The sequence below is a fragment of the Lissotriton vulgaris genome, chromosome 2_1, assembly GCF_964263255.1.
Source record: "Lissotriton vulgaris chromosome 2_1, aLisVul1.2, whole genome shotgun sequence".
Taxonomy (NCBI): Eukaryota; Metazoa; Chordata; class Amphibia; order Caudata; family Salamandridae; genus Lissotriton; species Lissotriton vulgaris.
This window is the reverse complement of record NC_141687.1, coordinates 337,502,959-337,519,850: the sequence shown is the minus strand read 5'-3', so window position 1 is coordinate 337,519,850 and position 16,892 is coordinate 337,502,959. Positions and strand designations below refer to the sequence as shown.

Genomic DNA, 16,892 nt, shown 5'->3' with positions numbered 1-16,892 from the left:
CAGAGGAAAGGTTGCTTCATATCAACCTTCTGGAATTTGGGGTGATAAGTTTGGCGCTCAAGGCCTTCCTCCCTTCCCTTCGTGGTCGGTCAGTCCAAGTCCTGACGGACAACACGACCGCAATGTGGTACATCAACAAGCAGGGAGGAGTGGGGTCGCAGTGTCTCAGCAGAGAGGCTCTGCGGCTCTGGTCCTGGGTTCAGGACCATCAGATTTGTCTGATGGCAAATCATCTGGCCGGAGTTCTGAACGTTCGTGCGGACACTCTCAGTCGGCAGTTCTCGGCCGACCACGAGTGGAGGCTCCATCCAGAGGTAGTTCACGACATCTTTCAGATGTGGGGAACTCCTCGGGTGGACCTGTTCGCCACTCACGAGAATGCTCACTGCCCGTCTTTTTGCAGTCTCCAGTATCCGATGCAAGGAGCCTTGGGGGACGCGTTTCAGTTGAGTTGGGGAAAACTACTGCTTTACGCGTTTCCTCCCCTACCCTTGATTCCTCGGGTTCTGAGGAAGATTCGCCAAGACCGGGCCCAAGTCATTTTGGTCGCCCCGGATTGGCCGAGAAGGGTGTGGTACACAGATCTTCTCCACCTCTCCTCTCACCCGCCGCTCCGTCTCCCTCTCAGGGCAGACCTCCTCTCTCAGATGGAGGGGCAGGTTCTACACCCCCACCTCCAGACATTACACCTTCATGCCTGGAGATTGAACGGGGCAACCTGAATTCCTTTTCTCTCCCACACAATGTGGTGGATGTTGTATTATCGGCTAGGCGTGACTCCACTAAACGATTTATTCTTACAGATGGTCTAAATTTGTCACCTGGTGTGAAGAGAAATCTGTAGACCCTTTGAAAGACCATTTATCTGATATTCTCCAGTTTGCTCTCTCTTTGGCGCAGCAAGGGCTGGCTGTTGCCACAGTCAAGGGTTATCTCTCGGCCTTGTCGGCATTTATATGTTTGCCGGACCAGCCGTCTCTTTTCAAATCTCCTGTATTTTTAAGATTTTTGAAGGGTCTCACTAATAAATTCCCTCCAACTCCCTTTGTTGTGCCTCAATGGGACTTAAATCTTGTCTTAACATACTTGATGGGTGCTCCCTCTGAGCCCTTACACAAGTGTCCTATGAGGCTTTTGACTTTTAAGACAGTCTTCCTTGTTGCAATTATCTCGGCAAGGAGGGTAAGTGAGCTTCAAGCTCTTAGTTCCAAGCCCCCATTCCTGACCATTCAGGCTGATCGAATGGTTCTTAGGAACAGGGCTGCTTTTCTCCCTAAGGTGGTGACTCCCTTCCACCTAGGACAATCCATTACCCTCCCTACCTTTTATCCTCCACCACACCCTTCCAAGGAGGAGGAGAGGTTACACCGTCTGGACCCTAGGAGGGCGGTGAGCTATTACCTGGACAGAACTAAAGACTGTCGTGTGGATGACCAGCTCTTCATTGGGTTCGCTGGCTGCAAAAAAGGAAGAGCGGTTCATAAAAGAACTCTTTCAAGATGGATCATCCTCTGTATAAAGATCTGCTACTCTTTGGCCGGTAAGGAGCCTCCAGAGGGTGTAAGGGCTCATTCTAGAAGAGCTAAGTCATCAACCTCTGCCTTGTCTAGAGGTGTGCCTGTAGAGGACATTTGCTGAGCCGCGACTTGGGCTTCCCGCCACACTTTCACGAAGCATTACTGCTTGGATACCGAAGTGAGGAGGGACGGCCACTTTGCGCGCTCTGTCCTCCAGGACTTTCTGGTATTGGAGAGTGGACACCCTCCTCCGGGAGTGGGGATTGCTGTGGGACTCTATTCACAAGGTGAGGAATCCACTGGCAGATGTATCTATCAGAAGAACAAGTTACTTACCTTCGGTAACGCTTTTTCTGGTAGATACAGTATCTGCCTGTGGATTCTTCACTGACCCACCCGCCTCCCCGTTTGTCCACTCTTTTATACCAGAGTAATTGTATTGTATTTGTTTTATGGTCTTTGAAAATGTGTATTTCAGAAGTTTTCTTACATTTGCTTCACACCGTGTGTGTCATGTTGACTATCGTGTACTGTATATACTATGTGTATATATACTGTCATTGGTCCGTCCGTGTGCCTCGAAGGCACGGAAAAAAGGGCGGAACTGATGTCATCACGCCGGCGTGGGCCTATTATGGGCGTCGGTGACGTCAGCGGAGTCGCGTGCGATGCCGTGTCTCTATGACGTCCAAGTCCACGTCGGCGCGAAGCTACGAAAAGAATTTCCGAATGTTGCTGACGCAAGGGGATATTCACAAGGTGAGGAATCCACAGGCAGATACTGTATGTACCAGAAAAAGCGTTACCGAAGGTAAGTAACTTGTTCTTCAGGGCTCTTGAGTCTCAGATTTTCAATACTGAACTAGTTATCTGGTTGTCAGTACAAATTATATGGTCCACTTTTACATGGACATACACATCATGTCCTAAAATGTCCTCCTGCTGCCGATCCCTATTGCCCACTATTTGACAGCCTCGGCATCCATTTTCCCAAAATTCCAAGATGTGCTGCTCTTTGGTAACAAACTATATCCAGAAATATTAGCACTCCCTTGTGACATGGGGATCCTCAACAATGTTACTACAAGCCTAAACAGGGCGATTTATCAAGCAAATTTCAATGTATGCCTTTGTGTGTCCACTGAATTTTTTTTTCTGTCTTGATTGGGAGAGGCCTGAAAGACAAAAAGTAGGTATGTGATTACTGAATTTTTAATAGAGGCCACCTAGCCCCACCGTGAAGCATCCAAAATATTACACCTGCCGAAAACACCCAAAGAAAGAGCACTCGGGCACCGATTTCAGAGAATGTTCTGGACTGTCACACCTCCCCCCTCCCAATCCGTCAACCACTAGTTTGCCCCTCTTCCTCCCCCACCCAGCAGAGACTCAATGTGGATGTCAGAGAATACATAAGCAGGGCAGACTTGACTAATTGGTGCATCAAGAAAATTCAAGGCATGCGTCATAATGTCAATCAATCAATCAATCAATCAATCACGGCATTTGTAAAGCGCGCTACTCACCCGGGAGGGTCTCAAGGCGCTGGAGGAGGGGGGTAAGTTACTGCTCGAACAGCCAGGTCTTGAGCTGCTTCCTGAAGGAGAGATGGTCTTGGGTTCGCCGAAGGTGGGTGGGGAGGGAGTTCCAAGTCTTGGCTGCCAGGTAGGAGAAGGATCTTCCTCCGGCGGTGGCTCTGCGGATGCGTGGTATGGTAGCGAGTGCGTGGCTGATCGATCGTAGCTGGCGGGTGGGCATGTAGAAGGTCGTGCGGTCGTTGAGGTACTTGGGGCCCAGTTCGTGGAGAGCCTTGTGTGTGTGGGTGAGGAGTCTGAACGTGATTCTCTTGCTGACGGGGAGCCAGTGCAGGTCTCTCAGGTGTCCGGTGATGTGGCTGTGTCGGGGGATGTCCAGGATGCGTCGTGCAGAGGCGTTCTGGATGTAACACATTGTGTAACACATTATGTTACACTATTACTTCATTATTTTGCCATGTTTACCAAGTTAACATTGTCTGGGAAAAGGTTTCACCAAATATAGCAATCAGCAGCAGAAAAGGGTTCAGTCAACCTTTGCAAAGGGCTTTCCACTGCGTGGCAAAACATGTTGCTGCATTTTTAGTAGCTTTTGATCAATTTGTGTTAGAAACAATTTTTTGTTAAAATATTTAGAATATGCAGCAGATGATTGATTATGTGGCGGATGCGGCAAATCCTTGACCTTGCAGAAAATGCCGTAGCCACACAATTGCCTAATTCTCATGGGCCTGATAATCATCGACTTACCGCTCAAGATCAGATACATACCTGGGAGAAAACACCTGATAGTTTTTATCAACACTTTAATCCAATGGCTATTATATGCACACCATCCATTTGGCTCAACATGTTGCTGGTCCAGACCTTTCTGCCAGCCTTATTTTTTAACCCTTGCACTGACTTCTGAAGGTCTAGTTACCAATATTTTTATACACTGCTTACCAGCTTGAACTACACTGATATTCTTTTAAACCTCCCAGTTTGTTTTCAACCGAGGCTTTTTTAAACTGATCAAGACAGTCATTAAGTAAGAACTGAGCCAGCCTGAAATTTAGTTCAGTGGTCAGGGTTACCAGTCAATGCCGAATTATGTACTGCTCCGAAGCTCATAACCATTACGAATCTTAGATTACTATCATTTTAGATTCCCGAATTCTCTTAGTACAGCCTAAAAAGCAGTCCTGCTTAGTTATATTCACTGGAACCGTCTTTACCTGCTCTGCCGTTACAAGTTAAATCTGCTGAACGGAAATGGATAGCATAATATGAACCTGGCCACCTGTGAACACCATAAATTTATTTTAAATAACTATAACCTAGATGTTAAAGAATCATTTGACAACTATTTTTCAGGAAATTTCCTTGATTCTATTTAGGGCCTGAAAGATCTTTTTAAAATTATAGATTATCTGTTACCCACGGAAGCACCAGTTTGTTCTCAGACCCAAACCCAGGAGCAACGGGACATCTGAATCTTTTGAGGGCAGTGCGGGAGATTTAATTATATTCTTCACTGTGTATCTTGTATACACCTTGATTAGGTTTGATTCTTTTCCCCTTTCCTCTCCCTGGCCAATTCTTCCTCTTGCCGTTTTGCAGAATTCTTCACTCTGCAGGCGTATTGCCAGACCCCAGCTTTTCAGTCTCTTAAATCCACATCCCCTAAAACTCCATGTCAAGACCAGGACATGTTTTCACCAACTGGTTCTTAACCATCTTGAACAAATCTTTAATAAAGGCTGAGTCCTCTCAGCTCTTATATGGGCCAGGCTAACATTTCTAGGGACTCCATGGGTCCAAGGAGTCTATGGACCCTAGAGATCTGGGTAATTATAGATCCATTTTTCTGCTTCCTTTAGCATTCAACATCATAAAGTATTTGTTGTGGCCCAATTACACAGGTTTCTGGAGTTCAACAAAGTATGGGATGATTTTCATGTAGGTTCAGCCTCATTCGAAGACTCAAAATGTTTCAACTGGCTGTACTGGATGAACTTATGAAGGTGGCACACACTTAGGTCTAAGTGCATTGATCCCGTTGGTGCTTTGACACAGTCAATGATACCATCCTGACCAGTCATATTTAGGCAATGGGGTTGTAGACTTTGTCCGCCATTGTTTCAGTACCTTGCTTTTTGACAGATAAGAACCGGACGTAATGCCCTTTCTTCCCATTGGTCTTTTCGGTTCTTTGTCTCTTTAATGTCTTGGTTGAATCTTTAATTCACTCCTCCAGTCGGTGGGATTTAATGTTGTACATTTGTGCATGTAGCTGAATACATCCAGGTACCCCATCATTTAAATGGATTCCTGCAAACTGCTGTTCTCAACTTTTTTGCATTTCATGCTCAAGTCCAAGACAAGATGAGTGAAAATGTGATTAAACTCAACTTTGTCAAAAGAGAGATCATTCTCTTTGGGGAAGTGAGGGCCTGTGTTATCCACTTCTGGGTGTGGGAGTTTGGAGTGCTATTTCAGGTATTAAGCAACCCTGGTTGGGATTAGATTAGATTATGGTGATTTACTCCATCTGGGATTTTTCAAGGGGGGTCAGAGTTAACCCACTACGTACAGGTAGCACAAAATGTTACAGTAAGTCTTGATACTAGAGCTTGTAGATTTGACTCTGCCTATCCAATGTTGTGCGTCTTGCTCTTACTATTTATAGCTACATTGTGCACAGCTTTCCTGACCGCTGCCTTTGATTGGTGCACAACCTCTCTTGTGAAAAGCCTTATGGTTTTCCATAAAATGTAAAGGTGGAAGGGACCTATTCGGTGCTCACCACAGACCGTGAAATTACTTTCCTTTTAATCTCAGAGATATCCTTGGAAAATAGATATTTAGACAACCGCTCAAACCCCCCTCTTTTCAACTCTCACTACCCGTAACTTAAGAGCCGTCTTTGGTTTTCATCCTCTCTCTTCCTGTCAGATCCATCAAACGAACTCTTTTGGGGAGGAGGGGAAGTGGAATTGCTCCTAGCCAAAAATAAAGAAATAACAGGCAACAACATCACCACCCACCCATTAGCTTGGTTGGTTCTCACAAAAAAATGAAAAACTAATACAACTTTTTCTCAAACAACATATTTGTACTCTTAGCTCCTACCTTCCTGCAACCTCAAACAACCATTGGCAACTTTGTGGGTGTTGCCTTCTGCTGTCCTAGAAAGAAAATGTTAATAAGAAACCACCACTAGGGCTACTATAATAGATGGGAATATGTGTTCCCTTTGTTTAATAGAATGTATTAACCGAGATAATCTGTGCCCTGAAAGAAGAGCATTCAAAAAAGGAGTCGGATGATGAAGTTTGTATTTTAAGTGGTGAATTTAAAAGACATACACAGCAGAATATTGGATAGTGGATAGTTTTGCAGTCTAATGAAAGCCTGGCTGTGCACATGTATCATTTTGTGAACAGAAAATGCTGTAAATCCAACGTTACAATGACTGCAAAGTGAAACAAATGAACAGATAATGGTGGCCATGGAATAGTACTGTGCCTAGTTGAGAGGCGGAGGCTTAGGCAAGCAGCAAGTATTTCTGAAACAAAAAAGTTGTAAATCCATTAAAATGTGTCAGCAAAGTAAATATGTCAAATAACACAATGTGTCTCAAGCTACATGTTGTATTTGCAGTTGAATAAAAGGGGCTACCTGTTTCCCCATACCCCAACAGTAATGGAACGCAAATGGGGCAATGTGTAACCATTCAGGAAATAACATTGTCTGAAGAACAGCCCCACCATGCAATCCAGGAAAGACACAAGAGAACCTATGACTGTGGGGAGCTTACCCAAATTCCTCTCTTTCTCTGTACATCTTCCTGCTTTCTCTGCACTTACTCTTTTTGATCAGAAGAATTGATAAGTTGAGGGGTTTTGACCTCAAAAGAAGCCCAATGGTCCGGGTCGGTGCAGCTAGGCATCTAGGAACAAAGTAACACGAGTTATACTGTGTGGTTTTTTTCCTAGAGGTTCTGTACAACTTGAACACTTGGTGCTGTTCCCTGGCTATTGTGATATCACAAGACAGTTTGATACTTCCTGTGACGCTGTCCCAGAAGTAGTTTCACTGCACAGAAGCACTAGAAGTGTCCCAGTATTGGTGCAGCACTGGACATGCGGAGGGTTACGTTCCTGCCCCAGCTGGCTCTAAACATGCTGCTTCCCACTTGGGGAGCGCTCCTTCAAACTAAAGCACCTGCATTAGGTGGCCTATCAAATGTCAGCCTGCAAGCAACCTGGAAGTGTTAGTTTATGGTGTAGCGCTATATAGGCCTCCCTATATTCTCAATCACCTCAGCACACTGCTCAGCTAGTCAGATTTTACTCCAGTCATGAGTACGTATGCTTGCGTTTCACCACCAGACTAATAAAGCAATGTATGCCAGTCAGTTACTTTTCCATTTCTGTTTGCTACCCTTAGGCGAACAACTGAGGTTTGAGAATAGCAAAGATAGACAAGCATTCAGGGCATTACCTACTAATAAGCAAAGAATTGATCACCAGTGGGAAAAGGTAACACTACATTAATGCATTACACATAAAAATGTAAACTTACAAAGCTGGTGCCAACGGTAGGCTTGGCTAAGGCAGAGTTAATTGTATGTCTGGCAGTGCGAAACATATGCCTGACCCTATCTTCATGTGTTGAAATCTCTAGATAAAAAACCTTTGGATGACAGTGTAAAGGGCATACCGCGTAGTATTCTGTAGCTGTTAATTGTTTGCTACCAGTCACCATTTAAGAAGATTAAAGCTAAACTAATCAAAAAATATATACTAAAAACAAAATGTAGGAGTTTTTGTTAAATGTTGTAAGTTGAATAAGGGGATAACCCAGAAGAAAATGACAAAATACACACACATTTTTTTTGGGGGGGTCGGGGGTGACCGGGGGGGGGGGGGGTAAATATCTCTAGAGTTTAAGTTGTTATTGAAAACAGTGAAGGCGAATCAATCAATCAATCAATCAGGGGTTTATAAAGCGTGCTACTCACCCGTGAGGGTCTCCAGGCACTGGGGGGAGGTAGGGAGGGGGAGCAGCTCCGGATCAGTCGCAGTCGAAGAAAGGTGATAGGCGATGGTGATGGATGGGTCTGTGAGGATAAGATTTTTATAGAGGAGGGGTAAAGGTGCATTTTTTTGAAGAGAGTGGAGGTTTGGTGCCAGTAGCTGAGGTAAATATGTCAAAGTGAGGTGGAAAAGTGGTTAGAATGACAATGTGGATAGGAGTAGGCTAATGAAAATGGGGCCAGATCTTCGATAAGGGTAAAGAGTGTAGACTGAGGTCTTTTAAATTACAGATGAGTAAAAATAAAGAAACAAAAACACAGGATAAAAAATAATTTCACAATATCGACTATCGGCATGTCGAGGTAAGCGTACATTGGCAGGTGTAGATTTACTAATCTTAGCTCCATGTTTACTTAACTTGACGATAAGTTGGTAGTTAATACTGCAGGGTCGAGCCAAGTTTATTTGTTTGATAATATGCCAATTTAGGCCATACAAACATATAAAACATTTAAAAGTAGCATATTTAAAATACTTGATTTCTTTCCCTTTAGAAAAAAACGGAAATATGCTTATATTAGACAGTCTTTTTTCTTTGTGTTTTGTGAAATAGATTTAAAATACCTTCCCTGCTAGCAGCATGCACAATTATTTTAACAGTGCATAACACGTGATAGCAGTTCTGGGACTCTTCTTATATGTGACATCTTGAAGCTTGGAAAATAGCATCACTAGAGTTAGCGATAAATCAGTATAGCGGCAGAGGGGGCATTTCCCTGAAATATTTCTGCTTGACTTCCGCACCCAACAATTTTGTTTAAAGAGTAGCTTCAGCATCCATCTCCAAACTTCTTTAGATTGAATGGTTTAAGGTATGGCTGTGGGTGGCCTTTAATATACTTGTTTCTGAGCGCCTAGAGCATAACTGACAGTTTGATTCAAAGGAAGCGTTTTCAGCAGAACACTTCATCCTATTTTAGCAGGTAACAATGCATCCTGTTGCATACACTCCTTTCAGTTAAGGTCAGTCTTCACAACGATCATTGTACATTAAAATCACATAAGGGGACTTTAGGCCTTTTAGTTAAATTTTTTATTATATAGAGAAGGATCCCTTCTCTTGTCGATACTAAATGATGCCCATATTTAAATACTCGTTTGTAATATTTAAACAGTAAACTTGTGAGACTCAACTGAATTCTTAGAGCGAACCTTGGCGTGCCTTGAGCTAATCCAACCCACCATTTCCAAATGGCCACTTCTGCTATTTGAATTGTAGTTAAGTCTTTTTGGCTCAAAACTTTACCTCTGTACAGTATCAAACTGGCAATTTCCATTTCATAGGTTTCCCTTAGTACTTCCATCGATTTATGAGATAAGTGAGCATCCAGTTTCCTTAAGACTCCTCCAACAGTCCAGGATCGATCTATCACAGAGTCAGCATGTTCCTGGATGGTCACAAAATGGCCAGGGTTATAGTGTCTTGTGTGTCAGGACTGTTTCTAGACATCTTCATCAGGGAGCTCATGTTTCTTTGAATTACTCAAGTTTCACATAAAGCACTGAACAAAAAGACATCTCATTTTGTATATTAAAATAAGAGCCTTTGAAGATGTATTCTGTATATCTTCTTTGGAGCGGGTGCATCACAAGCATACCACTTTTTATTCTTATACTTCGTGTCCATGAATGCATTTTGTGTAGCATGATGGGTGTTTTTGTCTGTAGACACTAGGATTTTGTTTCCCCAGTTGTTTACTATGGCTGCCCACTTGCTTCAAACAAGGGTTCCCTGTACACACAATTGAACCGTACCCCTAGGTCAGGGAAATTACACAATGGAAAAAAACACAACCTAGGCGGAAGTCTTAGAATGCCTGCACAATGGTTACAGGACAAAAACTGAGAAAGGGGGGGGTAAGAACATATCACTTCCCTGCCCACCTTCCATGATTCAGGATTCCTAACCGTATTTACCTGGATGTTTAAAACCAATGTTACTTTCTCTCTCTTAATGTATGTATTGTCCATGTCTGTGTTGGATTAGGTTTTGGCTGGAATGGTGTTTTTTCTCCATTAAACTTGTTGCATCAGTACTGAGACTGTACTGAGTCAGTACCAGGATACAATAAATGCTTGGTGTATAAAACATGTTACTTGTTGTATTAAATACAAGTTACTAGTAATATCAGATATCCCAATCGTCCATATTGTGCCCAGTAATTTCTGCAAGCCAACTTCTCACTACTGTAATATCTAGAATGTCTATAGTGACTCTAGCTACTAAACCGTAATAGAATAGGAGTCAAATGGTGAAGTGCTTTCCCTCCAACCCTCATCTTCCACCCAAATGTAGGCCCATGCAAGGCCTGTTCAAGGCAGTGCATATTACTGCAGCGTTGTAGGCGCGCCAGTTCAGTCACACCAATCTCTAGGTGGAAGTTGGGTTTGTTAAGAGAGATGCCAGCATATTCTTTTCTCTTTGTCAGAGCCTGTTCAGACCCGCCCAGCTGGTGCTGTTCGCATTGTAATGTTTTTTGTAACATGCCGTTTTCCAATTAATTGTATATGAGCCCAGAAGCAGTAGGATGCTTGCATTTGTATTAAAAAAGCTATCACTGCCCTCTCACCTGCTGGGCTGTGTCATCTGTAATTACATACACAAAAGATAGAAAGTCGGGCACTAAATTTTATTTGCTGTAGCAAAGCAAGTTTTATTCTCTCACAAAACAAATCTAGTGTAATCTTCCATTGCTCTGCAGAAGACATTTTGCAGAGCATACTATTTTTATGGCATGATTGATATGTTGAAAAAAGTTTTTTGGTCTCTGTGCACACTCTTATTCAAAAGTTTATCTTGAGGTATATGCGATTTTTTGTTTAGCGCTACACGTTGTCACACGATGCCTATTCGTGTCTTTTATAATGGCGGATTATGTGAAAGTTGACTAACTTCCACTAACTGTGCGCTGAAGTTTAACTTGAAACTTTGATTGTTTCTTTTCCTATTTTATCTCTTTTAGACAAAAGTTCATTACTCCATTTTTTCAATCAATTTTGATTTTTATAGATTTTTCATTTTCCTTAATTCATCATCAAGAGTTTTATGTATCAATATCTTTGAGTAATCAATATATATCCATTATAACTCTGCCCAATGCATTTCGGGTCAGGTCATGTGACCCTTGAAAACGTTTTCATACAACATTTCAAGGTTTGTGCCAGCAGGACGGTAAAAGCAATAAACTACATGACACCTTTTATTGCTTTTACCGTCCTGCTGGCACAAACCTTGAAATGTTGTATGAAAACGTTTTCAATTGTGTATATAAGTATTGTTTATAGTTTTGTATATATTTGCATGAATCTTCCACTTTACATAATGATGATTGCTAAGGTCCTGTATTCGTTTCTTCACAGGCCCCTGACGAAGGGTCACATGACCTGACCCGAAATGCATTGGGCAGAGTTATAATGGATATATATTGATTACTCAAAGATATTGATACATAAAACTCTTGATGATGAATTAAGGAAAATGAAAAATCAATAAAAATCAAAATTGATTGAAAAAATGGAGTAATGAACTTTTGTCTAAAAGAGATAAAATAGGAAAAGAAACAATCAAAGTTTCAAGTTAAACTTCAGCGCACAGTTAGTGGAAGTTAGTCAACTTTCACATAATCCGCCATGATTGATATGTTGGTCACCGAGCGCTCTCGGGCAGGTGCTTAACTCACTGAGCGGAACGTATGGGTGGATGAGTGATTGAATTGATTGCATACTTAAGATGTGACTCCATTCTTGCTTAGGATGTATATCACATCAACATCTTAAGGTTCTTGCTGCTGTCACTTGCTGACCTGCAGTTTGAGTTCATTCTTTGCTCTTCCACGTATTGGGGATTAGCCATTACCTAGCAGGCCATTGCTGTTTGGAGAAAAGCAACCAGACCCTAAATAAGTAAGCTCTAGACAGGCACACAGGTGCCAACCTCTTTGAAAAGGTTTTGAATGTTAGAACACCAGATGCTGGGCAATCCCAGCCTTGGTGCTGCATCCTTTCAAAATGTTGAAGGCTGCTCGTGAGGCACTCCCATTTTCTTAGTCACCATCTCATTGAGATTGTTCTGCATTAATGCCTTAAGAAAAGGAGTCTGCCATCCAGAGCAATCCTAGTTTCAAACGAAAGCTTAGACTGCAACTTTCTAAGCCAAATCATTAAGACGTGAAGATTACCTCGCAAGCCCCTTCATTGCTGTGAGAAGAGGTAAAGTGCTACGCAATTTCTAGAACACATGATCCTAAAATGGTAAACGGGGCACTAAACTAAAACTAAACTGAATTTCTTTAGCTTGTCTGCTCCCCAGCTCCTACTTTTTTCTCTTGCATCAGCTATATGATTGTTACTCTGAAGTTGCAGTGTTAATGCTATATTCTACTAAACCGAATACTGTCTGGAAGCAGGAATAATTAAGATAGCCCGACTTTTGGACCAGAGGTTTCTGCACATGCTACATAATGATGCTGAACTTTCGCAAAATTTGCTGTATATACATTTGTGGCACAACTTGTGTCGATTTCCTGAACGTGGTTGCTAAGAAGGTGTTGCCTGCAGTGATGCCTCTTAAGTGGGCCTTTAGGAACTTGCTTCAGGAAGGAACAGGGTGAATGCTCTAGAACCTATTCATTTCTCACCAGTATACTGTCCATTAAAAGAGTCACTTTAAAGAACTTCGCAATTGCAAGACCTGTAAGGTATTGCTTTGGCTTTCTTGGTCATCCAGAAGTGGGTGCTGTTCGTCTCTTCTAGGCCAGGCCTAATGCGCAGATCTGGCTGATGCGTTGCTTCCTGTCCAGCTTTTGCACTCTGCCCTGCTGGTATGCCTCCAGCTGAGCACAGGTTCCTAGTATTGCTGATCTACTATAGCAAGAAACCTTAAGTTACTCTAACAAGGCATGAAGAATTATTGTGAAAGAAATAGCCATCAGCTACAAGTGAACTTTCCCTTGAGAGGTGACCGTGCATTGTGAACACATTACACTTGCTTCCAGCTCCACTGTTTCACTTCCTATCGTTGAGAGTCAGACTCTCTCCTTGTTTCATCTCTGCAACCAATTGGCTTTCCTTTTCTATATTGGGACTGCAGGCACAAACTCTAAGGTAGGCTTCCATAAAAAGTCTCCCAGCCACATTTAGAGGTTCCTGTAGTCAACTTTGTGGCTCTATTGCTTGCCGTATTCCGAGCTTGTCGATCGAATTCTGAGGCCCTGCAGTATGACATTTTTGCACATTTGTCACTCCATACTTATCAGAGGGTGAAAACTCAACCTGACCCTTTCAAGCTGCAAAATTGCCCATAGTCATTACCTTCATTGCATGCCAATTTATAGCTATTCCCAAAGTGCAGAAGACTCTAAATCTAAATCAATGAATGGTCCTAGTTTTGCGCTCCAATCCACTGATGACATTTCTAGACTATAATTCGCAGTACATGAGATTATGGGCCAGATGTACCAGAAAACTGGTCATAAAAATTGGTGCAGTTTTATACTAACATTTCAGGACCAATATTTAATTCTTTTCAATGCAACATGTGTACTAATTGACAGCATAGCAAACTTTTTAATCGCAGAGGTACTCAGAATGACAATCTTAATGCATAATATTTAGGTAGGCCGCTATTTGCAGTCTCCTGTGATTTGCTATAATTTTTATTTGAATTATTTGCAGTTTTATATAGCGTGAACACGACCCATAGGTATTGGAGCGCTTTACATGAGCACCGGTTACATTACACAAGGACAGCTACATAGGCATCCGCAAGATGTTGAGCCCACGCCAGTCCTTTAGCCTGGTTCCCCTGTTCCAAAGTCTCCAGCTTTGGCTGTTACTCCTGCAAAGAACAGCAGAGCATCAACCCAATCTTTTCATTCCCAAACAGGGAACTTTTTTTATGGTCTCTGACTTCCCTTAGAGCCGCATGTCAACAAAATGAGGGCTTGGGACTCTGACAGCATACCCATATTCATCACCACACTACCCCATGGAATAAAACATTGAAATTATGTAGCACTCCACAGTGCGCAAAACTGCAACATATGTCGGCAGACCCCACTCTACAATACATCACCACAGCGTCTAGCACAACATCATGTTACAAAACACAGCAGTGTTCAAAGGCCCACACACATACCACAGTGTTCTATAAGACATCTGCATACCAACGTGCCCTGCACCAAGTCCACAACAGATCCCATTCCTGACATCCTAGAACAGAAGATGTGTTTTTCCCTTAATTGGGTCCGAATAATGTTCCTGACAGAACATGGTTATCTGAGGACAATTCCCGACTGATTGATGATTTTGTGAGAGAAAATGTTAACATTTTTAGACAAGACGGAACAGACAGAAATTGAGAAGGGGAACAGCAAGTGTTGTCTATTACCCAATATTTATTCAAACACTTCCAATTCACCTCGATCCAGGATGTGAGTCACCACCTGTGAATGTTACGATAGGATCAATGTAGCTGCATTTTATTCTGGTCTTGACACTTCAAGAAGACACCATCCCACATTTGTTAATTGCAGTTTCTGTCTTAGAACTTCAGAACTAGGACCCCACCATCTGGCTTACGTACTTCTGGACCCAATCTTTTTAGTGCCTAATCTCATTAAGGATCAGCAGCCCATACACCTCACCTGGACCGCAGTCGCATTGCTAAATGGGATTACAAAACTCCTTGCACACTGAACACTCAAAACGTCCCTGCAGAAGCCTTAGAAGCCACATGGAAGAACTGTAATCCACACAATTGAGAGCAAGACCAGAGCCAATGATTTACTCTAACACTTTAATGCTGTTGTCACCACATTGTGGGACAACTCCTTTCCTTTGCAGAAACAGAAGCACCCAATCTGTTTAAGGAGAAGTAATCCCTGGTTCTAACTTAGAAGTACGGAGAGCAGAGAAAGGCTCTGGCGAAAGGACGGTGATCCAAGACATAATGTAGATTGTGTCGAGGCTGCCTCTACATACAAAGATAAAGCGAGCCTCTTTCCTTAAACATCTTCTTAGAACGACCCCAACCTATGCTAAAGACCTTTTTAGGTCTCGCCTGTCGATGCGCATGCGCATCGAGCAAGGCGAGAGTATTGCGAGTTATCCACTCTTTATCCACACTGCAAGGAATCGTGGCGATTCCTTGCAGTGCCCGTGACTTTTAAGGTCAATGCGCATGCGCATTAAGCTTATGCGCATGCGCATTGACCTTAAAAGTCACGGGCGCGTGCATGTCCCCTCTCCGCCCCCTCCCCCGTTCCGCCCCCTCCCCTGTTCCGCCCCCTCCCCTTCCCGCTGTGTCGCATTTCTCCTCCCCCCTCCCCTCTCTTCCCTCCGGCTTGTTTGTTTATTTGAGCCGCACCGCCCCCTCCCGCCGTGTCGCATCTCTCCTCCCCCCTCCCCTCTCTTCCCTCCGTCTTGTTGTTATGTCTGATTTTGCCAACTAAGCAGTAGTTGGAAAACTTGTTTACTGCGCAGTCGTCATATTTCTCGTTACTGTAGTACAGTGGAAATTTCCCTGCCAACACTCCATCTGTTGTTTAAATCACAGAGTCCGTGCCTCTATCAGTCATCTTTCCCACCGGGGAGTTTCACTTTTTATAAAACCCTTGTCATATACCACAGACCAAGCCTGTGACTCATGGGCGCAAAAAGTTACCAAAACCTGCCCGGAAGCATTAGAACACGTGCCACTTTAAAAACACTGCACTCCTCTGTCCTGCACACATGATGCACACTAAGGGTTTATTTACTTTAGGGAGACTCGCCTGTTTGAGCAATGTTTAGGAAAGGTCGAGCTTCTTCTGGGTCTCGATGAGTTTGTCATGCAGTCGCTTCCGTTTCCAGTCCAAGAACCTTCTACGCTGGCGGTTAGCTTGCCACCCCACCAGCACCCCTGAGGCAAAGGCGAGAGTTACGGTAAGATACAGGCTACGCTCCGACACATCACCCATGGCGGTCCCTTCTGTCTATGAGCCCGCCTACTGTCGCGCCGTGCGCCCCGGCAGCTCCGACTCCAAGGTCACCGAACACGGTTCTACTCAAACGGCTGTTTGTATACAAAGTAATAGCTCACAGCGCACAAGACATCCCGGAGCTCACCGCCATCTTGGAATGGTGCCGTTTACTTCAGTGGCAACGGAAGCCTTGTAATGAATTGCTCCAAAAAGTGAACATTTTCTTCCCCGGACCCCCCATCGCCCTTTAAAGACCCCGTGCAACTGGGCTATGGAGCAGCAAGCAGTCCTTTTCAGCTCAAGAATTAAGCAATCAGCCTTGTCCTGGCGACTTCATGCGCGCTCTCATGGCACAATATTATCCGTGGCGATAAAAATCACCCCGCAAACAGATATTTCTTTTGCAGCGCCCTCGTTCTTCCAACAAACCCCCCTCCACCCCATTCGCTCTGCCTGGTAATAAGGTGGCTGTTGAAAAGAAATCAAGACAGACAGGCATTTTAACCGAGCAGATGAGAGCTGTCCTCAGCCCCCCTCCCCCTCATAAATTCTTTGTATGTGGTCAAGGAGATGCTGACGAGGTAAGGTCCTGTCGATGGCAGGGGGGAAGCAGGAGAGAAAGGCAGCCAGAGCCTCGAAGCAGAGGGCTGCTGCTGGCAGTGCAGCCTGCTGGGCCGGGTCACTCTGTGTTATCAGGCTGCATGTACAATGTCATTTTCCTGACGCCCCCACCCTCTGTATATTTGGCCTCCATTTTCTCCAGTAAGGATGAATGACAGCTTTACTTACAGATTC

The 16,892-nt window shown here is 43.6% G+C and overlaps 2 protein-coding genes across 4 annotated transcripts in view; one reads left to right on the top strand and one right to left on the bottom strand.

Moving 5' to 3' along the window:
- Positions 1 to 16,892, top strand: part of SSH2 (slingshot protein phosphatase 2) — a 710,072-nt gene that overhangs the window by 433,648 nt on the left and 259,532 nt on the right. The window lies entirely within an intron of this gene.
- On the bottom strand, positions 15,898 to 16,247 carry LOC147730303 (mitoregulin-like). Its single transcript, XM_086958543.1, has one exon. The coding sequence runs from the start codon at positions 16,092 to 16,094 to the stop codon at positions 15,924 to 15,926; it is 171 nt and encodes a 56-aa protein (XP_086814669.1). The 5' UTR covers positions 16,095 to 16,247; the 3' UTR covers positions 15,898 to 15,923.

Excerpts from the sequence above, each read along its gene's own strand:
- LOC147730303 (XM_086958543.1), bottom strand. The coding sequence starts at position 16,094 with ATGGGTGATGTGTCGGAGCGTAGCCTGTATCTTACCGTAACTCTCGCC.